This window comes from Lithobates pipiens, unplaced genomic scaffold, assembly GCF_037356315.1.
Source record: "Lithobates pipiens isolate NorthernLeopardFrog02 unplaced genomic scaffold, aLitPip1_a1.2 Scaffold_8, whole genome shotgun sequence".
Taxonomy (NCBI): domain Eukaryota; kingdom Metazoa; phylum Chordata; class Amphibia; order Anura; family Ranidae; genus Lithobates; species Lithobates pipiens.
Genome location: NW_027507903.1, coordinates 573,231,580 through 573,258,005, shown reverse-complemented (window position 1 = coordinate 573,258,005; position 26,426 = coordinate 573,231,580). Strand labels below are relative to the sequence as shown.

General features: G+C 41.6%; 1 protein-coding gene across 2 annotated transcripts in view; it reads right to left on the bottom strand.

Annotated features, from left to right (window-relative positions):
• The window catches only part of COL5A3 (collagen type V alpha 3 chain), a 266,605-nt gene that overhangs the window by 169,253 nt on the left and 70,926 nt on the right, over nt 1-26,426 (bottom strand). For both annotated transcript variants that reach the window (XM_077470190.1, XM_077470191.1), the window contains exons 2-3: nt 3,285-3,452; nt 1,418-1,631 (exon numbers count right to left, since the gene is read on the bottom strand). In XM_077470190.1, coding sequence (XP_077326316.1) covers nt 1,418-1,631; nt 3,285-3,452 — 382 coding nt within the window. The remainder of the gene's footprint in view (nt 1-1,417; nt 1,632-3,284; nt 3,453-26,426) is intronic.

Sequence of the window (26,426 nt, the reverse complement as noted above, 5' to 3'; positions counted from 1 at the left end):
AAAAGATGAGATTGTGTAGAGTAAATTGACATCAGATAAATCAAGCCTCAAAAATGTGTGTGACCATAGAATAGCGAAAAACTATGCTACCCAAAATTGTCCATGGGCAATGCTTTAAAACCTCCTACAGCCTATCAATTAAGTGGAACTTTGGTGAAACTTTGATGCAACTTTGGATGGGTGCAACTTTGGCTTTGACCAGTGATAATGGACAACTGGTGAACACAAGTTGCACTGTATAACATTCCGGTACGACTTTAATGCAACTTCTGAAGCACCATACACACTATCAGATTTTCTGCAGATTTACAAAAACCATATAATATGAGATCAAACCTTAAGAGTTTCAATGTGTATGCAATTCAGCAGGCCCTTGCACTACATGGTTTTGGTAAATCTGAAGACAAAAATCAGCAGAAAATCTGATCTTGTGTATGGGGCTTGAGGGTTAACATTGAAGTCTATGGCCCTCATGTTGCATGAAAGTCAGACCAAAGTAGTGCATGAACTACTTTGAAGTTTCTGCAACTTTAAGTCATGCATATATGACTGGTTATCATTTGAAAACATGGGGAATGGCTTGTCATGCAACTTTGATGTCCAAAGTTGCATGACAAGTCGCACAAGTGTGATTATTTCAGCTCACACCAACATGCTGCAATAATGCTCTGAAAAAAGAAAACAAATGCAGCCACCGTGTAGGCAGATGCAGTCTACTTTCTCTACTGACTGTGGCACTCTTCTGCAGCAGCACTTGTTGGAAAGGAGCACAAGAGAAACAGGGTTAATCTATGGTTTCCTAGGTTACTGGGGAAACTATCCTATTGGATGCTGCCACCCTATGTTAATCTAACATCCATCTTGGGTCAGGCAGAGCCTATATAAGACCCATGTTCCCAGGTTTGGAGCTCATTATGTGAATTGGTAGAGTTGGGACAGGTACCCCACCATTAGGGATAGTACTAGGGAAAAGTTCCTGATGAGGATTGAAAGCGTAGGGTCACAACTCTCCTGGACACCTTCCTAATTGGGAACTAGATGACCAGACCGCATTCTGCTCCTCTTAACAGACACTGTTAGTCCATTTAGAATCCGCTCCTTTCATGTTACTGGAACCTATGAGTACGTCCAGCCGATTAACCTGCCCACCAGTTTAATGTAACTGTTGCTGAATTATTTCATTATAAGTTCTGCCCTGTACCTGTCTGTGTGAATTATTGCTGCCACACACACTATACCCCACCTACAATGGCATCTAAAAATTGGTAAGCTGTAACATATGTAATTCATAGGTAGTGCTATAAACTGTTAATGAAGAGGCGGTATTATAGCATATTTATAGATACCCCACTGATATTAGATCCTTAATACACCAAGAGATACATAGGTCTCTTGTTTTTTATACAAGACTACTCACTTGCCATCAGCCAAGTTGATCTTCTTGAAGAAGGGGTAGTTCTCCGGGGTAGGGTTTCCATGTTGATCTTCATAAACAAAGACAGGGGATCGGCCAATCTCAATACCCAGCTGCTGCACTCCCTTTTCATTGTAAACAGAGAGGAGGAAGAACTGTGCTCCCTTCCTTACTTTCAGAGTGATGAGAATGGAGAAGTCCTCTGGGAATGATTCATCTGTAAGGTGGGTATCAAGACAGTAAAGTTATAGCTGTCTCCAATATTGGACAATCCATAGGGTTTGGCTTTCTACGCTAATAACTCTGAATTTGTAATACATATTCAGTGTTATTTAGTGTCTTAACACAGTGGGGGAGATTTACTAAAACTGGTGCAGCTGTGCATAGTAAGCAGTAATTAGCTGCTAACTTTAGCTTGTTCATTAAAGCTTTGACAATAAAACCTAGAAGTTGATTGGTTACAGTGCACACCTGCACCAGATTCTATCTGCACTAGTTTTAGTAAATCTCCACAAGTGCTTCCCAAAATGTAGGATGTGGACCACCAGCAATACACATCCTTGGTGTGGGAAAACACTTTAGGGTTCAGAACCTAAAGAAAGACCAGATGGTGCTCAAATATGAGGACACACATGGCCCATAGGTTAAATACTTGGCTTTTTAAACAGGCACAGCACAAAATTACAATGGAAAGCAGTTGGATTGTTAATGCAAGCAGTTCTTTTATACATTTAGATAAATGAGGCCCAAAGTTACAAGAGCAAAGAATCAATCATAGTGCAACTTTATATAGTGTTCAAGCACAAATGAGGTGGTAGAATACTTCCAAATTATCATAATGCTTAGCTGTTAGTTCATAGGGAAGTAAAGAAAGAAGAAAGGGATAAAAATAGAGATAAAGAAAAGGGATAAATTAGTTGTCTGCCTGAACAGCAATCACATAAGATTAAAGAAGTTCTTGAAGAACCAATATACATACCTGTATAGAGCTCCAACGTAAGGGACCATGAAAGGCAAATAAAAAAAAACATGGATTCTGGTAATGGGCTGTTTTTGGCTCCAAACTTAAGGTTTGAATAGTGCTGGGAAGGGGTAAAGCCCATTTTTTTTTTTTTGGCCAATTTTCTGTCCTTTAAACGAAACAGAAAGCAAGCAGAAATCTCTCCATAGTGAAGGAAATTTCCTCTTAGACACCATAACAGGTGTTCCTTTGGAAGATTCCTGTTCCAAACACAACTCAGAATTTTTGATGACAACCTTTGGATTGTGACATGGTCATCAAACAAATTTCAGGAAGCTTTAAAGTGGAAGTAAACCCTTCTATCGTTTTTAGACAAGGAAGCTGCCATCTTGGCCTCTAATGATTCTTCAACTGCCATAATGCCGCACATGTGATCAGTTATGAAACCAGACATTGGATGGTTTGAAAGTTTGGTTGAGAGCACAACCAATGTGAAAGTTAGCATTTCCGGCATGCCGGGAATGTAAGTGTTTTTTGAAACTGGGTTTACTCCCGCTTTAATACCAGCCCAACAATCATTATTTTACCCACATCACTGTAATTTTCAAATCTCAATGGACTCGGCTAAAAATAACCGTCCCTTTGTTTTTAAACAAATTCATTCCCTTTCCTTAATGTGTTAGCTTTGTGAATTTAGACAGTAGTTAATCTATGAAGAAAATATCGATATCTCATAGATGGACTGTGTACGGTTATGATGTGTATGATATTTCAGGGACCGATAGTGACTGGTTCTTTTAACTTACTGATGACAGTTAAGTTGGAGTGATTTTTTCTTCTTACATTCTGCAAGCACTTACAGACCCTCTTACTGTGTAATTTGAATGATTATAACGTTGATAAACTCACCTGGAAACAACTGCTTAGTTGGGGCACTAAAATGAGTCCTGTTCTCCAATCGGAAAGCAATATCTGTCTCTTCAATTCCTTGCCTGTGCGTACATAGTCCAGCTGCTAACGTTACTCCTTCAATGGATTCGCTGAGCTCCAGAGCTTCTAAAATGTTAACTGGTGTGGCTGAGAATGCAAAATAAAAAAATAAAAAATAAATGGTGAGTTGACAGTAGGAATGATTCAAATATTTACTTGTCAAGACAAGTTACCTCCCCTACATCCATGTCATTGCTCCAAACTAAAAAAGATCAACCAAATCTAATTACAAAATTATAGGATAAAACTTTTACTAATGGCTAGATGACACATTTTCTATCATTTAGATATCAAAGAAGACTACACGCCGTTGAAATCACACCAACATAATATTACTTCCAGTTCTATCTTTTGTAGGGAGTGTATTTGATTTCAGAATAGATTTTATTCAGTTTGTCATGCTTGTTATTTTATGCAGTATGGATTCAAGAACTATACACCTACTATTGTTTATGTTGTCATTATCCAAAATATAGCCTAATTTATTAGACAGTCACTACTCCCAAAACCTATATTTTTTATTGGGTGAGAATAAAACCACCTGATGGTTCCTTATATGTCTTAACCACTTCCATACTGGGCCTATTCTGGCACTCCTCTCCTGCATGTAAAAATCATAATTTTCTTGCTAGATCACTCAGAATCCAGAAACATTATATATATTTTTAATAGAGACCCTAGGGAATAAAATGGTGGTCTTTGCAACTTATATGTCACACGGTATTTGTGCAGAAATTTTTCAATTGTGTTTTTTTGGAAAAAAAAACTGTTTTATGAATTCAAAATGGAATGGCGCCAACATTTGATACTTAAAAATCTGTGTAAGGGATTCTTTAAAATTGTTTACAGATTACCTGTTCAGAGTTACAGAGGAGATCTTGGGCAAGAATTATTGCCCACACTCTAACGTTCACAGCAATACCTCACATGTGTGGTTTGAACATAATTTACATATGTGGGAAGGACGAACGTATGCGCACTCTTCTGCGTGCGAGCACGCGGGGACAGAGGTGCTTTAAATTTCTTTTTTTTATTGTTTATTTTACGTTTTTTTTTTTTTGACACTTTTCCTTTAAAAAAAATTTTTTTATCACTTTTATTCCTATTACAAGGAATGTAAACATCCCTTGTAATAGGAATAGGGCATGACAGGTCCTCTTTACAGCGAGATCTGGGGTCTATAAGTCCCCAGATCTCGCTTCTAGGCTGAAAGGCCTGAGATAAAAAAAAAAAAATTATATTGGCTTCCCAGCCGAAGAAACAGCAGCGTTGACATATGCCGAGGCCAGACACAACGTCATAACTTCGTGCCTGGCCTCCAAAGGTCTTACAGATGACTGGTCCTCGTTCAGCTCTATGGTAAATGGCCATTGCCTGCTAATTCATTCTCCGACTCGCCGTTTACACAGGCGAGCCGGTAGAAGCACCGAAGGGCTGAGGGAGGGCGGGCACATCCCCTACCGATGCCTGTAAAAACAATCAAGCAGCTGAACAGCCGCTATGATTGTTTTATATGACAGGGAATCCCTGGCTGAAAAAGAAGATATCTGAATGATGCCTGTAGCTGCACCCCTTCATCCAGATATCATCACTCAAGTTCCAGGATGTCATATGACATCCACCACATGGGCTGAATGCCGAGCGACATCGGCCGGTTTGATAAAAACCGTCTCACATTCGGCCCGTGTGTATGGCAGCCAGTCCGACAGAAGCTGGCCGTTTGGAAAACCAGCAGCCAACCGACTCCCGATCAGCGCTCTCAGCCAATGTTTGGAGTATTCTGGAGGAGGAGGCCCTCCCCCTCTCAGACCACAGCAGCTCAGCGGGGAGATCACTGTACTAACGTTCAACCTGATGGTTGTGCATAGGGATGGGCCGAACACCCACCAGTTTGGTTCGCATCAGAACTTGTAAATAGGCAAAAAGCTTGTACACACGAACACCGTTAAAGAACATGAAAAATCAAAAGTGCTAATTTTAAAGGCTTATATGCAAACTATTGCCATAAAAAGTGTTTGGGGACCCGGGTCCTGCCCCAGGGGACACGTATCAATGCAAAAAAAAGTTTAAAACTGGAGTTTTTTTTGGGAGCAGTGATTTTAATAATGCTTAAAATGAAACAATAAAAATGAAATATTCATTTAAATATCGTGCCTGGGTATGTCCTTAGTATGTCTGTAAAGTAGCACATTTTTCCCATGTTTAGAACAATATCACAGCAAAACTACATTTCTAAAGGAAAAAATTTACAATTACTCATGGCTGTAATGTATTGTCGGGTCCCGGCAATATAGATAAAAATCATTGAAAAAAACGGTATGGGTTCCCCCCCCCAGTCCATTACTAGGCCCTTTCTGTCTGGTATGGATATTAAAGGAACCCTGCGCCAATCTTTTTTGTTAAATGGAGTAGGGGTTCCCCCCAAATCCATACCAGGCCCTGCAGGTCTAAGGGGGGAGGGGGCCCCTACGCCATTTTTTTTTTCATTTTGGCTTGGGGTTCCCCTTAAAATCCATACCAAACCTGAAGGGCCTGGTATGGATTTTGGGGGGATCAACACGCAATTTTTTTAAAATTTAGGTGCGGGGTTCCCCTTAATATCCATACCAGACCCAAAGGGCCTAGTAATGGACTGGGGGGAAACTCACGCCATTTTTTCAATTTGTATCTATATTGCCGGGACCCGACAATACATTACAGCCGAGGCAGAACCCGGGTCCCCAAACACTTTTTACGGCAATAACTTGCTTTTAAGCTTTTAAAATTCACACTTTTGGTTTTTCATGTTAGTGTCCCATATACTTTCATGGAGTTCCGCGGCTTTCGAATTTGCCGCAAACATTGTTCACTGTTCGGCAAAAGGGTGAACACCCGATGTTGTGTACCAGGCTTTAGTGACCTTGGTGGTAAGATCTTTGGTAACTGTCTACACACCTGATGCTACTATTACTATTTTTGTTGGGGTTCTACTTGCTCCTTAAATTTTTTATATGTTTTGTATTATGGATTATCACAGTAAAACCAATGCGGACCCACCAAGGCAGTAAGAAACAGATCCAATTCCAAGGCAAGCATGAACAAAGCCAGTGACCATTGCTAGATAGATCTCAGTCATGGAGACCTCATTAGGTATGAGAAAGTAGCAGATAACTGAGCCCACTGAACTCCATCTGTAGTCTCCATCCAAAAAAATATCCTTTAGTTGCAATTGTTATTGCACTATATCCATTTCCCAACAAGAAAGATGTTGGACTAAAACTGCAACTGCATATAAACCTATAAACAAATATGTAATATGTAGGAGCTTACCAGTGCTTAGATGTAGTGGCTGGATTCATTTGCTATTTTTTTAATCAAAGAAAATTTTTGGCAAATACAGAGATGTTGATCTTGCCAGAAATATCTATGTCTCTTCCTGTGAGCTTAACAGATCTTAAAAACAATCTTATCCTTCTTGTGTAAACTGCTATTCTTGTTAGTCCTAATATAATGAAGAAGGCCTAATGTAATGGGGAAGGCAGACATGTTTAATCCTATGTGACAACTATGGCTCCCTCCATAGATGCAGTGGACGAGTAAAAGTAAACTCTCAAGCCGCTTACACACGGGCGGACTGTCTGTCCAACTTAGTCCGCCGAAACACATTTCAGCGGACAGTCCGCTCGTGTGTGGGCTTCAGCGGACTTTTTCAGCATGCAGTCTGGCGGACTAAGTATTTCGGAATTTCCGTAATATTGTCCGTCCAACTTTGGTTTCAGCAGACAGTCCGCTCGTGAGTAGGCTAGTTCGACGGACTAAGTATGGCGCATGCTCAGAAAGGATTTACACGGCGAAAGGTTGCATTGCTGTGTATTGGACATCCTATTTCTAGTCCCGTCGTACGTGCTGTACACGTCATCGCGCAAGCTTTCGACGGACTGTTTGTTCATCGTGTGTGGTCAAGTCCGTTCATTCGAAAGTAGGACGAACTGTCCGTCGGATTGTCTGACGGACTTAGTTGGCCAGACAGTCCGCCCGTGTGTACGCGGCTTCAGGGACAGTATGTGTGTTATCCTCAAGTTTACCAGGTCAAAATAAAGTTGAAAAAAATCTGAAAAAAAATAAAATGTTGGATATACTTCATGTAAGGACTAGTCAACTGCATTATATTTTCTCCTAGGGCTTAAGCTTTTATGGTTTGTATAGACATCAGCAGGAATATATTTTCTGTGTTCAATATTTTCATTCAATGTGAAAGGGATATGAAATACTGCACATTGTTGTAAGCAATACACAGTAAATTGTAGGAATTCACCCACGGCAAGTTTATAAAAATCATACAAAAGTCATACAAAATGTTTGAGTGTCAACACAAAGATAAACAGACTTTGTGTTGATATATAGATTCCCAATGATGGGAGCTAAAGGCCCAAAATAGAATTAGTAACATACAATCATAACATTAATAAGGATACATAGACAAAAAGTGAGAGGCAGTGGTGCAATCAAATGATTAAAAAAATTTAGTTTGCTATAAGAGAGAAAGCAAATAAAGGAAAAATGGACTAGAAGAGGGGGGCGGCCTTCTACAGACACCCAGTGGTGGGGGAAGCGTGGGCAGTGTCATCATTGTTAGAGTTCAGGGCTCTAAAATGGAGAGGTCGAAGCTGGATGTCAGGAAATTGTCCACCCAGGGTTGCCAAACTTTTGAATGCTTGGGCACTCTGTCCGACAAAGGCTCCTCTATTGTGCTATAAATCTTAGCTGGGGTAACCCTGTCCTTGGCCTCAAGAATGCATAAGATCAGGGTCTTCCAAACCTTTGCAATAGTTTGCTTGGGTGTTGTCACTTGCAAAGAAAGTTTAAACTGGGCCCGGGTTATTCAAATGCAAATATAATCTGGGGACTGGGGTATGTGGGTTTGTTATGCACAAATTCTCAAAGAGTGTCATTTGATTTAAGGGAAGTGACCAGAGAATTAGATCTAGGAGAGCAAAGCCAAATGACACACAATCTGAAGCCTGCAGCCCTTCAGGGGCCCCCCGTGGAGGTGTTAAGGGATTTTTTTTAGCAATTTCTGTTTCTCTGTGAATGTTGGCAGGTGTTGGGGGAAGGTTACCTCCTGGAGGTGTGTGTCTTTTCCCCAGTTGTCAGGGAAGTGGGGTAAGTAGATATCTCTGGGTGGGGGCACAGAGAATCCGAGCTGGTGACCAGGAGATACTGAGCAGTGTCATACCTCACCAGTGACATCTGTTCCATTGTGACTACAGGACGGCACTCTCCTCGTCTTCGCTTCGTTACTATTCAATGTCGCTAGCACACAGCACAGACATTTGCCCACCCTGGGCTGTTCTCACCTCATGCTCCTCTGCATTCAGGAAATGTCTCTCAGCTTCTCCCCAGCCAACGGGAACAGAGGGGTGTGGGCTGTGGAAGGCGAAGTAGAAGCCCAGTACTGGGGCATGGTTGTGGGGCCCTAGGGCAGATCGGAGTTGGATTTTGTGGAGGATATGATAATATGACAGGGATGCTGCAGGGGCCCCCTGGAGCTAGGGGTGGGGTTTGCGATTGTGCCCCCTGCAACCCCTTATGCTACGCCCATGCCATTCTTACTTCTTCAACAACCCCTCCAACTCATGCTATCTCCCAAATATATTCAATTCTTTCATCCTTAACCCGTCAAAACGTTCTCCCTGTACATGTCTGCTTGGGGATTGCCCCCTTCCATTCAAGGCTTTCTGGACAAAATGTTTTTTTGGTATCTGTTGCAAGATCAAGGCAACACAAATTCCCCTTTCACCCAAAATAGCAATGCTATTAAAGTGGTTGTAAACCCTTACAAACCACTTTGACCTACAGGTAAGCCTAGATTAAGGCTTACTTGTAGGTCCAAGAAATATCTCCTAAACCTACGCGGTTTAGGAGATATTTACTAAAAGACAGGCACTGCTGTCTATGGCGCATGTGCCGTAGACAGCGGCGCGCAGGCGCACTATCGCCGTTAGCAGCATGCCGCATGCCGCTGACTCCGTCGCTGTGAATTGCTGCTCCGTTGCTGTGAGCGGCCAGAGCAGCGATACCCAGAAGAAGATGGACTCTCCCTGATACAGGGGACAGCGGTGACGTCGCTGGCTCCTGTGTCAGGTAAGTGACACATAATGGGCTACTATGCAATGCATAATCGCCCATTATGCTTTACCTTTGCAGGGAGACAAAGAAGAAGTAAACCCATTAGGGTTTACTTTCTCTTTAATAATCCTCGGCTCTCCACTGCTAGAGCGGTCATACCCTGATGTTGGAAATCATTAAACACACTTTTCCTTGTAGAGTATGTTTCAGAGTTGGACACTATAGGGGACATAGAATGTCTGTTGACACAAGAAAAGATAGGTTGGAACATTTTTGAAAAATATGGGCTCCATGATGATAATTCTGAGCTAGCAATAAAAAATGCAGAAAAAAACAGCGTGGGGTCACCCCCATCCATATCAAGCCCTTTGAGTCAGGTATTGGTTTTAAGGGGAGCCCCTTGCCAAAATTAAAAAAACCATGGCGAGGATTCCCCCTAAGATCCATACCTGACCCTCATCCGCACATGCAGCCTGACAGGCCAGGAAAGAGAGAGGACGAGTGAATGCCTCCCCTCCTGAACCATACATGGCCACATGCCCTCAACATGGGGAGTTGCTTTGGGGAAGGGGGGGGTTCTTTCCCACAACTCTGAATTGGTAGTTGTAGGGGTGCAGGGGGTGACTTATCGAAATCAAGAAGCCCACTCCTTTAACATAGTAACAAGTGTAAAAACTAAATAAAAAACAACAGTTTTTGACAAGTCTTTTATTAAATAACAAAAAATAAATGTCTCCCGAAGTAGATCCAATGTTAATCATGGTGCCTGCTGCTAACGCCTACCCGAAAAAAAGAGAACACCTGACGAAGGCTCCATTCGTCAGACAGCTCCACTGTCTGACAGTTATTAAATAACTAAGGGGTGGGACCACCATACTACATCCTCAGGTGACCCTGCCTCCTTGTGACACCTTAGACCGAGGCATGCTGGGTCAATAACATCACAAGGGGGCAGGGTCACCGATAACGTTAGCTATGTACCCCATACTCATTCACATGGAAGAATGGGATCTAGGGCCCCCCTTGTTAAAGGGGGCTTCCAGACTCAGATAAGTCACCCCTTGCACCCCCAAAACCACTGGGTCAGGGTTGCCTCATCAACATGGGGACAAGGTACATTGGGGGGCAGAGCCCCCTGCTCCAAAGCACCTCCCCATGTTGAGGACATAAGGCCTGGTATGGTTCAGGAGGGAAGGGAACTGCTCACTCAGCCCCCCTTTCCTGACCTGCCAGGCTGCATGGTCAGATAACAGTGTGGAATGGATTTTGGGGGGGTACCACGCCATTTTAAAAAAAAAATTGCTGTGGGGTTTCCCTTAAAATCCATACAAGACCTGAAGGGCATGGTATGGATTGAGGGACCCCACACTGTTTTTTTCATCATTATTTATTGCCTGCATTCTTTTGTTTACATTTCATCAGTCTGCGGGGAAGCCTGCTAACAGCTGATGAGTCATTGGTTGTTAAAAAGGTGGCGGCCAGGTTACCAGCCCACTCCTTAACAACCAGCTATGCTTCACACAGAATACAAATTGATCGATCGTTTTCCAACTGATGGAAATTCGAAATTGTTCTGAAAATTTTGAATTTGTTAGAAAATGAATATACGAAATTAAACTAAAATAATTTCCATGAAATTCATTACTATTTAATTGAGACATCCGGACTAGGGTTGTATCTACCTACACTGTGTGCATGAATAGAAACACACAGCCCCATAGCCTACGTTGGCAAGGCACTCCCCTGCTCCTCCGCCTCCTCTTCTCCAAGCTAACAGACTGACTGTAGACTGCACTGTGCATTGTTAACTGTTTCCTGTGAAGACCAGAATTTCAGGGAAGCAGCACTGAAAGAACAGGAGCTAACAGCACTGAAAGTTGTAAACTTCAAGTGCTGGGGGTAAGAATTTTACCAAATAGTTTACTGTGGATTGTCTATTTTATTGTGCTCAATGTGTTAAACTAAAAAAAAACGCTAAGGGTTTATTACTATTTTAATATGAAGAACTTTGCTGTGACCACTGGTGGCCATTCCACAAGGGGCGCAGGGGAGCCACCTCCCCAGCCCGCACATCTGTGTGTCCGTGCACTGTGCAGGATGCCGGACCAACAGGTCTCTACCAGATCGGTCCCCCCTCTCACAAGCACGTGATCACAGCCCAAGGCCTCAATTGGCCTGATTTATGTTGCCCTCTGGGAGCTGAGCACTGCGCCTCCTAAGCCCATCCACCCTGCAATACCAGTGGCTTCTTGCCCCATCCATTAATAACAGAAGGCTGAAGATCGGGTCAACACAGAAGCTGCGGCACTGGGGAGCAGTGACTGCTGGAGAGCTCCGCCCGTAGGATGAGGACATGGAGTGGTCCGCCCGTGCCCCCTAAAAATCCCCCAGCACCAGCCACCCCAGGCTGTGACTTTGATTTATGTGTAACAAAAGGAAAATCCAGATATTGGATCAATGTATACATTTATAGTTGAATGTGTTCAGCATTTGATGTTTTGTAGCAGGAACACTTATTGCGTCACCATTCTATACCAGTGCTGGAGATGAAAACATTTACCCGCCACCCAGAAAGCAATTTATAAACACTTGTTCAGTGCTGGTATCCTGATCGCAATCTCTCCGCAGATCTCATCAAAGTAGAACATTCTGTGGTTTTCTGAAAAACAAATAGATCTATTGCCTCTTCGTGTACCAATGACCTTGTTAAAAAGAAGACTGCTTTCCCACAACAACTAAAGACCATTTAAAAATCTAAGAACATAGACAATGATCGTAATGCTTTGTTTACATAGAAAGTCAAAATAAATGAATCTCTATGGACAGCTGAAAGAAGAATTCCGGCAATAAAATTGCAGCAATTACTGATGGAGAGACATACTCCCGGGGAGCCCTACCAACAAGGCAAATGTTTAAATTTATGGAACAAGAGAGTAATTTTTCAACTGATGACAGGTTTTTGCCATGCCCTTTTTTCTCATTTGTATGGCTTGCACGTAAATGTCTGTTGCTGCCAGTAACCAAAGATCAACCCAGCTGTCACTCTCACTGGCCTCTCATGGCCTAGCTGTACAATCTACTATGTGCCTAGACCAGCCTTTCTCAACAAAGGCTCTGTGGAACCCTATGATCACTCCAGAGGGTGCTAGAGGTTCCTTGAGCACTAGCCAAGAGCAGATAAATCTGCTTATCCATTAAATTAACTGGGTACTTTGCTGGCTATTAGTGTAAGAGGTCTTTCTCCCACTGACCACTAATCTAACAGGCACTTTCCTACTTGTGACCAGTGTAAAGAAGCACTATGTTGACCAGCAATGTAAAGGCTTACTTCTCCAAAGACCACCAGTGTAAAGGGCCACTGTAAATAGTAATGTCTGCATTTCTTTTCTGGACAATATTATTATTGTTTTAATTTCATGATTATTACTGAAAAAAATGTTTTTGTCATGTTCAGGGAGCTTCTAAAAAAGTATATAATTTACCATGAGCTGCAGGTATAATAATTTTTAGCTGGGGTTCCCTGGGACATGACATTTATGTCATGCGTTCCTCTGGGGTAAAAACGCTGAGAAAGAGAAAAACTGGCTTAGACTCTGGGCATTCATTTGTTTAAATGTTCTTAACAAGCAGTACAAGAGCTTTAAAACAACTCCTTACTGACCACTGTAGCTGTAGGCACTGTGGAGTAATTCCTTAAATTCAGAACACAAGCTCTGAAGACAAGCTATTGTGGGTTTTCTAGGACCCCTTCACAAAAATGTTCATTCAGTCTGTTTTTGACCTTTGATTAAATAGTGCAAAATCAAACTGCAATGTATCTCTATGGGCAGCCGACATAAGCGAATGTATGTCCGCTTACATTGGGTCTGTTCAGGCTTCTCTGACTGAAGGCAATATTTTCTGTCCAGGTCTGCTTTTGTAGACCTGACTTTGATTTGAGATGGAATAGTCAAATGCATTTAATTGTCCATTTACATCAGGTTACTTTTCAGATCATCGGGTAGGGATTATATGGATTAGTTTTTCCTCCACCACAAGATCTAGAATAAAACAAAACAAGCATGAATGTCTGGCAAAAATCTGCTCTACATAGAAAATAAGGGGAACAGAAGCTATGATTTCTGTGAAATTTTAAGATCGATTTCTTTGCAATGCCTTTAGCTACAGAGGTGAATAATGTTTTTTTATAAATTTCTCTTTCCGTTTGTTTAGAAAATGCAAATACTTTAATGTGTAAAGTCTGGGCACAGGTTCCCTATAAATCCATTATCTGTTTATTCAGCAATGGATCACAACATCATAATAATTAATCAACCAGAATTTGCATCAGACTGGGCCAATCCACAGAAATTGTTCACCCAGTAGCATAAGGTGATTGGATTTTCACTTTGGAATGGAACCCTTACCAATTCACTTTCTACTTTTTTCCCAGAGTCCAGGTCCTCCACTATAATTTCCATTCACTGAATGAATGAGCCAATGCGCAAGCATGCTTTGTACCGATGATTCAATACATCGCTTTATAGGTATGCTCCATCACAATGATATAGCTACCCTTAAATGGACTTGATGACCTCATCCAAATGGCTGTGTGCTACGTTAGAAATAAAAAGCACTTTTAGCTTTTGGGCCAGTCAACTAAGGATGGGCCGGGACCCATGTTCATTGAAATTGCTCACTACAGGGGAACAAAAACTGTGAGAAAGCAATGGACTGGTTAGATGGACCTATGCCATGCCTGTGATCCTATTGCTTGGCAGTGACATCAGTGCTAGAGGGCAAAGAAACAAATTACCTGTTTTTATGGGGTTGCTCCCTTACTGGCTGGAACAGAGGAGCCTTATTGCCTCACTGCGCAGAAAAGAGAAGCATCACCATTCCCCTGGCAAGGGGAATAATACAGAGCTTCAGCCAGTGAGTGTGTGATAGCGTAGAAACTTATTTGCCCTGCCTAGTAATTCAGTGGCTGGTGAATTGCCACCAATTACTAGATCATCAGTGAGACACGGGCCAAAAAGGGTCCAAAAGACTCCTTTATCTGTTCTCTTTATTACAGTAAGCCCCCATAAGGATCAGATTGCTGTTTCAGATTCTCCATATTACTAGCAGAGCGAATCCAAGAAAACGTACTCATCACTAGAATGGTCAGACCCTTAACGCCTTGAGTGTTCACACTTTTCTGGCTCATGGAAAGTTTCCATGCTGTTTCTTGGCTTTGTTATGAAGTAGTGAGACCCGCTAGCTTTAACTCTGTCAAATTAATCTCTGGGTTAGCCCTTAGTAAATACCTCTGTTCGTACTTGGCACATATTTAAGAGGATGCTTCAGGATTCAATAATAGGCCTGGGTTTATGAGATTTTGCTAAGCCCCTTGGACAGTTTTAGCTCAGAACAATCTACAGAGGCTAGCACAGAGCAGCAGTACAAAGGGATGGAGGACAAAGTTGAATACAAACATAAAGCAATTAGCAGATGTTAGAATACAAAAGAGAGAGTGAGAGATTTTTTTTATTGTTGTTATGAGTTACTACATTTTGTCATATTGAACAGCAAAATCCAAGTCTATTGCAAGACTTGAGACAGTCCTGGGAATGTTGGCAAGTGTGTACTTGCCTTGCCTCAGGAAGAGAAATAGAGAATAGTTATAGAGAGTTAAGACATTACTGCCTTTTCATCAGCAGAGAATCCTGTGCTTAGGGTCAGGAGACCTCCAATTACTTTGGTGAAAAGAAACCCTACCATACATCAAGGCTCCACGTTTAACTAAGTAAAGACACTATTAAAAAGCACACACAATGAAATCTTCTGCTTGTGTTATATCCTCTCTTTCCCCGGTCCTCACAGTCGTGGAGGTATATTCCTCCTGGAAGGACTTACAGTGAGTTATTATTATGACAAAATTGCAAATTCTCTTGGGTTAACAAAAAATTCTCTTTGCGAAGTCCTGAAGCAAAACACATTCCCTCAAAGATTTGAAATATAAGGTGTACTTGATACCTTTCCAGGTACTTGGAGGGAGAGAGGGAAACTGGATACAGAGGCTAGGAGACTGAGGACTGAATCATTGCTGCACAGGCACTTCGAGAGCCTTAGTCTTAAGAAATGAGGACCAGAATCGCACCCGGCCAATCAAGAGGGCGACATTCATTACTGTATTGTTGAGTTGGCCATAACCTGCTTTGCTGCTATCAAAGACTGAGCATGTAGGGATTATACACTTGACTAGCAGCCTTTATAAATGCACTCCACTGGGACTGTATTTATGTGCACCGTGGGAAAGACTCGGCCCCAATGATAGCCGGTTGAAGTTCCAGGGCATAGAACTGTCTCTTTAGATAAACTGCTCTACATGGACTTCATTCACTGCCTATAGCATAAGGACACCGCTGCAGCAGATCTTGGTTTTAGTCTAGTCCTCTCTAGAGTTCACTCTAGCAGTATAGTATACTGGTGGTGGGAAAGTTATAACAATACTTACTGTTTACCTTTACAGTTGATGTGGTTTGTGCCATTGTTTAATGCTGATTTGCAGTTCACCCAGTATAGATTTATATAACTGCTTAGATCATTACTTTAAACTACAAGCACGTGGTAACTTTTTCTGTCTGGAGATTGGAGAATATTGTTAGACTTACATTCTACCTGTCCCTCTATTGCCAACTACTTTTATTCACAATTCTTTACCCCTAACCAGGCTGATGTTTATTTACAGATGCTGAATTATAATTGTGTGTTGATTACGTATCTTCATGCTCTCAGCAGTATGCCAGCTGGTAACTGCTTAATCTAGTGTGTCAGAAGGGTTGAGGTTGTTCATAGAGTTGAGGCAAGGAACAGAGAACCCAAACTACCAAGCGGCTTCTTCGGAAATAGCACTACAAAAGCAAGCATGACAATCATAAGTATTTTGTTTTTTGCAAGCTGACAATTTTTTTCCCTAGTAGTTTGTAAAGGGTATGGTAGATTTAGTACTTTGAGAAGATTAACGATTGGAGATTTACACCTATTACTGGGATTAAAAGCTTTAAATTTAGACCGCTTAGATTTCTTTCATAATATTTTCCCATTTTTTCAGTTTTCATTACAAACTGGCTAAAGAAAAAGTTAATAATAAAGGATTAGAAGTCAAAATTGCCCCATCTCAGATATGGAGCAGTTATATATAAATCAGGACATGAGACTTCTTATGGCAGCCATTCTCAACCTGTGTTCTGTGGAACACAAGGCTTTTGCCAGACATTGCTAGGGGTTCCTTGAGCAATAAGCAAGTTCTTCCTCTCAGTAACCAATGATTTCAATCTTTTTTATCTAGTTACACTTTGCACCAGTGTAGGATCCATTCTCCCAATGACCACCAAGATAATGAGTCACTTTTCCACAGACCACTAATGAAAGGGTGCACTTCACTGATCACCAAGGGGACACATCATCACTGGCCACCAATGCGAGGGAACACTAAAATGTCTGCATTTTTTTGTGGCTATTATAATTATTATTAATAAATCCTTCATAATCTTTTTATTATTACTTAAAACAATTTATTAGCAGGAGTCCTTGAAAACTGATAGTTATTTCAAGGGTTCCTTTTGATAAAAAGGTTGGGAAAGGCTGGCATATGGTGTCTCTGGGTTCTTTTGAGGTAACAATAATTAGGTAACAATAAAGAGGGGACCTTAGGTATTTCCTATGCACAAGGGGGAGGTACAAAACCTGCTGTGGATACAATTACAGTTTCAACTCCTCTAATTCTCTAACTTCATATACCAGGCATGTCCAAAGTCTTGCTCGCATTCCGGTTTCAAATAGCCCCCCTGATAATTTGGCTACATATATTTCTTTTGTGGCCTCCAACAAATCCCCGAGCACCGCGGGGTAAACAAAAGATGTATAGATATATTTATGTATATATAAGTGCATCGGAGGGGACGGGGGGGCGTGATGAGCGCCAACAGAATACATACAGTGAGAATTTCCTGTTTACACGGCGGCCTCTGTAAGAGGAAGTCCTGTCTCCTGGGCTGCCATTGGACGACATTTTTCCACCCATGGATCACTGACCCCAGGACATTTACCTACCCCGACCACTGACCACCGACAATGGGCATCTTTTCTACTCTTTAGTATTTTTTTTTTATCTCGCATAGACCACTGATGCCATACACTTTTTCTCTACGGGTCAGCAATGTGTATTACATACTCCTGACTAATGCACTCTGTAGACTTCTACACTCAGTGAACTTCATACGCTATGTTGCATGTTACGTAGTCATGAGTGTTTATTTTCTCAGTTGCTTGTTTCTGTAAATTTAGCAGTTTCTTTTTTTATTAAAGTGTAACTGTGGCCAAAAAAAACATATATGATGCAGTATGTCACTAGCATTAACACAGCTGTCTTTGTTTTTTGGAGTCCCCTCTGTAACGTAGTTTTATTATCTGTTAATCCAGCCAGTAAATCTGTTGTTTTTTAACTTCCATTAACAGACTAAACTGTCCAGCAAAAGAAACAGTTACAGGGTTGGATCTCTGATAGGGGTGCTTACAATGGTCAGATTTTATTCTTTTATGTAAAACCCTTATCCCAAAATGAAAAAAACTGCTACTGTAACTGATTAAATAATAGCTGGAGTTCAGCTTTGGTTAGTCACTTACTGTATGTAAAGTCCATTTAAATCTATTGGACCACCTAAACGCTACCCTCTCCACAGGATGGCAATAGTACTGCCCAAGGGTGGCTACCCTGCTCCTCCAAAGAAACAGTGTAGGAGTGAATGTATCCACCCAGCCTAAGACAGGAACTGAGTTACTGGCCAGATCAGCAGGTGAAAATAAAATAATAAAAAGCCAAAAATCAAAAACTATTGCATTCATCACACATAAAACTTGGCAAGCTGTATTTTTCTTTTTAGGGTTTAGATATGTTTCTTTAAGGCTGTTAGCTCCTGGTCTATATTTTTTATTGATCCATAAATGTGAGTCTGTGGGGCTCTCGCTCATAGCACAGTAATTTAGGGGTATTTTGTGAGTCCAAGGACTGTGTACGATGTATACTATATGTAGGCTCAGCTTTTATTTGACGCCACACTTTCAACCGTGCCCAATATTCAGTACAATGTAGCCATGCCTAGTTTATGCCTGTCTTCTCCACACCACGGTGTGCCTCTTTCTTAAAGTTCAAAGTTGGGAGGTATGAAATTGTAACCAAACAAAAAAATACACCCTTCTCCAGGCCTATCATGTACAGTAGTAGCTTATACTTCTTTTAAAGGAAGTACAATTTTAATGCAATTTTTTTACATTAAATGGTGGATGGATGACATCTATTAAATGAAAGGTAGCGGTGATGTAAAGCAGAACTTTAAACCGGCAAATAACAAAGCCAAAAAGACTACAAAGCCATGATGGAAGCAAGGTTCCAAGTTTAAAGTTCACCAAAGACCACGGGTGGCCATGGTAATAGTAATCGTTGAACACCTCAGGCTCCTTTCAGTGATGCAAACATGATCTAAACTCTTTAAAGCCCTGATGCCAAACCTGTGATTCTTTGGTATATGATGTGCAGCCCTCAGACCTCAGCAGTCTGTAGTGGGAACATTGATTAGCATTGATAGCATTGATCTCTACTAGCCTCATGTAACAGGTTCCCAGTTTCGTATTATCTTATGCAGCATATACCTCATCCCTTTAAACCCAAACACATATTAATTACACAGGTTCTGTGGTTGATTAAGGTGGTAATTAAACTCACTTGGTGCCTTATCTGCATTTAATTAGCCTCAGAACCCATGTAATTCAAAGGTGTTTAAAAGGATGAGGTGGCAACTCTAGTGGTGGCCGGTCTTTTTTGGGGGGGGGGGCAGCAAACAACCACTCCCCCGGGTGGCTAGCGGAGAATCACTTACACCCCCCAGCTGTCAACGGCGCAGCACTAGCGAACCTTCCCACTGTCTGTCAGTCCATCTTTACCCCATCCAGATGGCAGGGTGTGGGCAGCTGCCTCGGTGCACCCTCCAGCACAGCGGGCGGGGCCCATCTAGGTGGCGAGGTGTGGGAAGCAGCTCCAAAGTCCCCTACAGCACGATGGGTGGGCCCCAACTAGGTGGCAAGGTGTGGGCAGTGGCTCTGGTGTCCCCTCCAGCATTGCGGATGGGCCACATCTACAGTACATGGCAGGTGGCGAGGTGCTAGCAGCGGCTCCAGTGTCCGCTCCTCTAACCTCTTCTGCCCTGCGTCTCCACTCTCTTCCTCCTAAGCACTATGCTTTCAATAGGATCACCTGACGTTTTGACCAATCGGGAAACGGGTCTCATGACCTGCTTCATGATTGGCGGGGAGAAGATTTAGTGTGAAAATTGTGAATATTCATTCACTATCTCATACAACTGGGTGGGCTTCGGGGGGCACAGTGCTCTGCGCCTGGAGCCCACCCTTTTTTGAAGCCTTTTAGAGCCTCTGACTCTAATTATGTGCTTAACGACAGTTTAGAATGTCTGTCTATTCTGTATTGCTGCCTGTATCTTGTTGGCGATATTTTCCTTATTTCATGTCACAGGAAATGAGGACATCTCACCTGTTTTTATTCATAGCTAACAAAGTAAAAAAAGTTTTGACTTTGCTTTGCAGCGTACATTTGTATGGGACCCCTCTGTACCTCTGTTACCTTTATTTTTTCATGTTCACAGTCAGACTGCACAGGTTGTAACCTTTGTTGATCTCCTTTTTGAATAATTAAAAAAAAAAGCTTCTAATTTAAATTAGTTTTGGCAGATCTTAACATAAGAAGTTAACATTTACTAATGGCAATTAAAAAAAAAAAAAATAATTGGTGGATGGAGTGGAGAGGGATTAGATCACCTGTCAGGTTTTTATCTCTGTCAATGTCAGCCAAATATATATTTTTTATCCTTTTTGAGAGTGGTGAAGGGTTAGACCCTTTTTGGGGAGATTTGATCTCCCCTTGTGCCCCAGCAACCACGCAGGAAGTGAACGAAAACCTCCCCAAAGAGAACACATGCAGCAATAAAACCCAGCCAAGGTTCAGAACCTTCCGCACTTCATAAAACCTAAAGCATTAACGAATCCAAAAATGTAATGTATTGCACATCATTAGATGTGGTGTCTGCATTCATTTTCTTTTTTAGGCCTTTTTTTCTTCTGTTTTCCCCTGGTGATATAGCCAATAACATACATTCTATCTTGGGGTGCCTATACTTTGGGTAATGGAGCAACAGAGACACCTTTGGACAGCAGCAGTGTCAGTCTAGGGGTAGGGGACTGTTAGATGTACTACCAGATTTAGACAGATTAACAAGTAAAAGATAGACATGTGCATGACGAAAAAAAAATTGTTTTGTTTAGTTAATCTAGTTATTTTGTTTCGTTAAATTCTGTTTATTCGTTCAATTCAAATTCGGGATTCGTATTCAGAATTTTTTTTGTCTTTTTTTGAATTTACTTCGAATGTATGATTTTTTCTATTTGAAATGTTCGAATCAATACATTTTGAACCGGTCAAATCAAAAATTTTTGATTTTTTTAAATTCGAATGCGGCAAAGTGAACAAACAAAAGAAGAATCTTCATCAAATGATTATAATAACTCTTTAAATCACCTTTGCCTTAGCAAAAACAGCATTATTTAGAAATAGTACTCTAATAACACACACAGTCTTTGATTTCAGAAATTTGTGTACAGTTCCAATTCAAATGGAATTTGATGTAAAATTCTATTTGAATTTCAAATCGAATTTTGGAAATTCTGACAAATTTAGTTTCGTTATTTGGAGCATTTGGCAAACTTACTTTATATTGTTATTTGGGTATTTGGATATATCCAATTAAAAAAAATGTGTCCGAATACTTATTCAGAACGAAACGAACCGCACATGTCTAGTAAAAGCCTTTGGGCCACTTTCACACGGGGTGGATCCGCTCAGCAGACTCCGCCAGCTCAGATCGCTCCATTGATCCCCGCTGAGCCGACAGATAACAGGTCCATCTCTGCTCGCTGTGCGGGGACGGACCTGTCAGAGCCCCGCTGTCCTCTATGGTAGATCGGATGAAAATGGATCTACTGGAAGGATGGCGAACATAACGCCATATGTCAGTTTTGAGCGGATCTTATTGGATTGGATGCCAGGCCGGTGTCAGCAGACACATCTCCGCTGACATCCGCCTTCCCATGGAAGTCAAGGGGTGGCCCGCTCAGATCCGCCTGAAAAACTGACAGATCAAAGCGGCTTATCATGTGAAGGGGGCCTTAATCTCTAGCTAACACTTTTTAAGCGGTTACAGCAAACAGTTTTTTTCCTTTTTGGATACATATTTTCCATAAATAGATAATAGCTGACCATTGCAAGCTTCCCTGTCAGTAGTAAATAGTTTGCCTCAATCCTCTAACTGCTACATCTGTAGGACAGCTTGTTCTGTGAAAAACGACAAGCTTACTGGCTGGATCAACAGGTAAAAATAAAAGAAAGGAATCCTAAAAATGAATACATCTAAGAATTGATAAGCTGCAGTATAATAAATGTTTGCTTTTGGGTTTGATTCTGCTTTCAAAGGTTTAGCTCTACCATCAGACTAAAGTCCTTTACAAGGTAAAGGAGTTGTGAACATAGTGTTACATAGTTAGTAAGGTTGAATAAAGATTGTCCCTATCCCTGTACATTGTACACTCACATTGGTCCCTACCCTCAAGGAGCCAACAATCCAAAGGTCCCCATTCATATACCAATTTTGGACAGAAGCCAATTAACCTACCAGCATGTATTTGGAGTGTGGGAGGAAACCAGAGTACCTGGAGGAAACCCACGCAGGCACAGGGAGAACATGCAAACTCCAGGCAGGTAGTGTCGTGGTTGGGATTCAAGGCCGAGTCCGGCATTCTTGTCTGTGGGCGCAAATTCTGGATTCGGGAGCGCACCCACAAGGTAACCCCGCCTCTGGAGAACGCTTCTCCTAGGGGGTTATCTGATGCAGGGAGGAGCTGTGAGAGCCGCCGAGGGACCCCAGAAGGCGAGGTTCAGGGCCACTGAACAAAAACAAAAAAAACAAGACTTTACAATCACTTAAGGCTCCATGAAAGTGAGATTTTGCCTTCATAATGTCACAACACATAGTAATCCTGATTTCCATCCGTTATGTACCTCGTCCTACCCTATGATGTCATAGATCCCCAGATTCTGCAGGTAATAGGAGTCATGAGCTATGTAGGAAAAGGTTAACTATGTGGGGAAAGCTCATCCCCGCTGTCACTGGTTCTTCTTTTTGTGTTTCCAGCACAGAACATGCTGTGACTCCTCTGAACCCTGACCTACAACAACGTGCTTTTGTATCTGTAGAGAAATGAAGAAATAACTTTATAAGGATGGGATTTTCTAAAAGGCGGCACACTGAATGTATTGTTCCTGTCTTCAGTTACTGCCTGCAGCCCCGATGACAGAATGCAGTTCATTGTCTCATGGCAATAATGTTCTTATTGGATCCACCAATGGGATGATAGTATCACCAAATGTCATGGCCAAGATGACTAACAGAAATAATGCTTAAAGTGGAACTTCAGTCAAGAAATTAAGTCCTGCTAGATCACTTCAGGCTGGCCCCTTTTGCAGGTATAGCTATGTTTATGTATAGTTAATGTTTAACCGCTTAAGCCCCGGAAGATTTTACCCCCTTCCTGACCAGAGCACTATTTGCGATTCTGCACTGCGTCGCTTTAACTGACAATTGCACGGTCGTGCGACGTTGCACCCAAACAAAATTGACGTCCTTTTTTTACCACAAATAGAGCTTTCTTTTGGTGGTATTTGATCCCCTCTGCGGTTTTATTTTTTGCATTATAAACAAAAAAGAGTGCCAATTTTGGAAAAAAAAAGCAATATTTTTTACTTTTTGCTATAATAAAATTCCCCCAAAATATATAAAAAAAACAATTTTTTTTCCTCAGTTTAGGCCGATATGTATTCTTCTACATATTTTTGGGAAATTTTTTTTTTGCCATAAGCGTATATTGATTAATTGGCGCAAAAGTTATAGTGTCTACAAAATAGGAGATAGTGTTATGGTATTTTTATTATAATTCATTTTTTATGAGCAATAGCAGCGATTTGTATCGGAACTGCGACATTATGGCGGACACATCGGACACTTTTGACACTATTTTGGGACCATTGTCATTTATACAGCGATCAGTGCTATAAAAATGCACTGATTACTGTATAAATGACACTGGCAGGGGAGGTGTGGGGGGGGCAATCAAGGGGTTAAGTGTGTCCTAGGGAGTGATTTATATTATAAGTATTAACCTGAGTAGGTGAAATAATAAAAAAAAAAGTAAAACTTTAATGTAACTATAAAGCCCTTCTTAAGTTCCACTTTATTATTTAAAATAGTTGTAAAGGCTAAAAGTTTATTTTACTCTAATGCATTAAGGTAAAAAAACCCTCCATGGTCAACTCCACCCCTACCCCCCCTAAATACTTACCTAACCCCGATCTCGATCCAGCTCTTGAGAGCAGCATCACTGCTCTCTCTCTTTGTGGACATGGAGGCAGCAGTGGGAGCCATTGGCTCCCGCTGCTGTAAATCAAATCATGTGAGGGAGCAGGGGAGGTGGCCAAGTTGAGGGAAGGTGGCACCCAGAAGAGAGGAGGAGCCAGGAGCCCCGGTGGGAGACCCCAGAAGAAGAGGTTTGAGGCTGCTCTGTAACGTAATTGCACAGAGCAGGTGCATGTCTTGGTAGGTTTGCAGTTGTACCATGCTCTTTCCATTATCTGATGATGGATTGAACAGTGCTCTGTGAGATTTACAAAGCTTGGGATATTTTTTTATAACCTAACCCTGCTTTAAACTTCTCCACAGCTTTGTTCCTGACCTGATGTGTTCCTTGGCCTGCTTGTTCACTAAGGTTCTCTAACAAACATCTTTTTGTTCACAGAACAACACAGGGCTTCACAGAACAGCACAGGGCTTCACAGAACAGCTTGTGTCTAAATTGACCCCAGTATATGAATGTGAGTTAGGGACCTTAGATTGTCAGCTCCTTCAATGTAGGGACCGATGTGAATGTACAGTGTATATGTAAAGGGCTGTGTAAATTAACGGCACTATATAAGTATCTTAAATTATAATAATAATAATTTATACTGAGATTAAATTACACACAGGTGGACTCTATTTACTAATTAGGTGACTTCTGAAGGCAATTGGTTCCACTAGATTTTATTTAGAGGTATCAGAGTGAAGGGGGCTGAATACAAATGCACACCTCGCATATTTATTTGTAAAAAAATGTAAAAATCATTTATCATTTTCTTTCTACTTCATAATTATGTGACACTTTGTGTTGGTCTATCACAAAAAATCCCAATAAAATACATTTATGTTTTTGGTTGTAAAATGACAAAATTCAAGGGGTATGAATACTTTTTCAAGGCACTATATAGCGCAGAACATGCTACCAGCTGGTCTAACTGGCACTAAAATGAACTTGCAATTGAACTGGAAACTGTGATAATTGTCATTTAATCGTGCAAATCATTTGGAGTAAAATGGTTATAAATTAATGAAAGCAGATTCACTTCTCATATCAGGATTAAAAAATTGGGCTACTTTGCCTAATTCGCTAACTGATGTCTCTTTTATTAAAGAGACCTTGTTTCTCCTATATCTCCCCTCCTGTAAGATTATATGTGCATTTAACATTTTCTATGCATGTTATTTACTAGTAAAAGCCTCCTATTTCTAGATATTCAAAAGCCCTGAGACTTCTGCTGAACCTCACCATCTTGGATGTGATTTCAGCAGCCCCAGCAGAGTTGGGTATGGGTCACCTATGTGACACTCTACAATATTCCCCATGGCTTCTCCCCAGCTTCTGCAATAAAAGGTTATGTAGGGAGGTGATGGGAGGGGTGGAGGAGCTGGGCCAGCATAGACTGAAATTGGACTTTCCCAGAAGAGGGGAGGGCTATGAGATGCGTGCGGGGCAGGGGGATTCGGGTGAAAGGGAATTGGCTCTGACCTTGCGTCAGGTGGGCGTTGACGTAATCACGCCGGGACTAGGTGGAGCTATGTACGCCATGGATTGTATTGTGAAATTCATGGTTTTTACTTCTGAAATGTAAGTGGATTTTTATATGGAAATAAATACTTTTTAGTAACGATTTGCACTTCTTTCCTCTTGCCTCCTATATGATTGACACCACTCTGAAAGCTGCTGAGAGCTATGGATTTGGAGTGTACAGCCAGTGGGAGTGGTGCCATATATAACACTGCAAAACGCATATAGACCTCCTTTAAAAGAGAAGTATGAGTTTACTTTTTTTTTGGCTAATCATGCTGTGGTGGATGGAGCATCGGACCAATGCTGCAGCTGTCCCCCGCTGTCTTTGCCCCAGAGAACTGAGCCACCGAACATCCCTGATGGCTCAGTTCTCAGTCTTCCCGGAGCGGAGAGATGCTGACTGTCAGCAAGCATCGCTCCTGCTCTGCTCCTCCACGCTAATTTGAGCGCTGAGCTGTGGAGGGGAGGCAAGTGGCTTGCTGAGATGGCCATCAATCAAAGCAGCTGGCAGATCCAGACTTGGGAAGTCGGGATGACGTTCTGCCTCGACTGATAGCAGTGACGTCATCGGAGAGTGGACTTCAGACTGCTCTTCACTGAAAATGGGTCACAGGAGTGCAAAACGCATTGCACTCCTGTGACCCAGAGGAGAAGCCCAGCCTAAAAAGCTCAGGCTGGACTTCTCCTTTAATTAGGGAGGTCCATTTAAGCAGTTAAGAAGATACCCATAGATGGGGTGAAGGGCACTGTCATGATCAGAGGCGATTACTGAAGAGCTTTTGGTTTATGAGACTGCACCTTTTTTCATGGAAATTGACTCATTTATTTATGGACTGTATATATATTTAAAAAAAAGATAAATTCACATACATTTATTATATATAGATGATT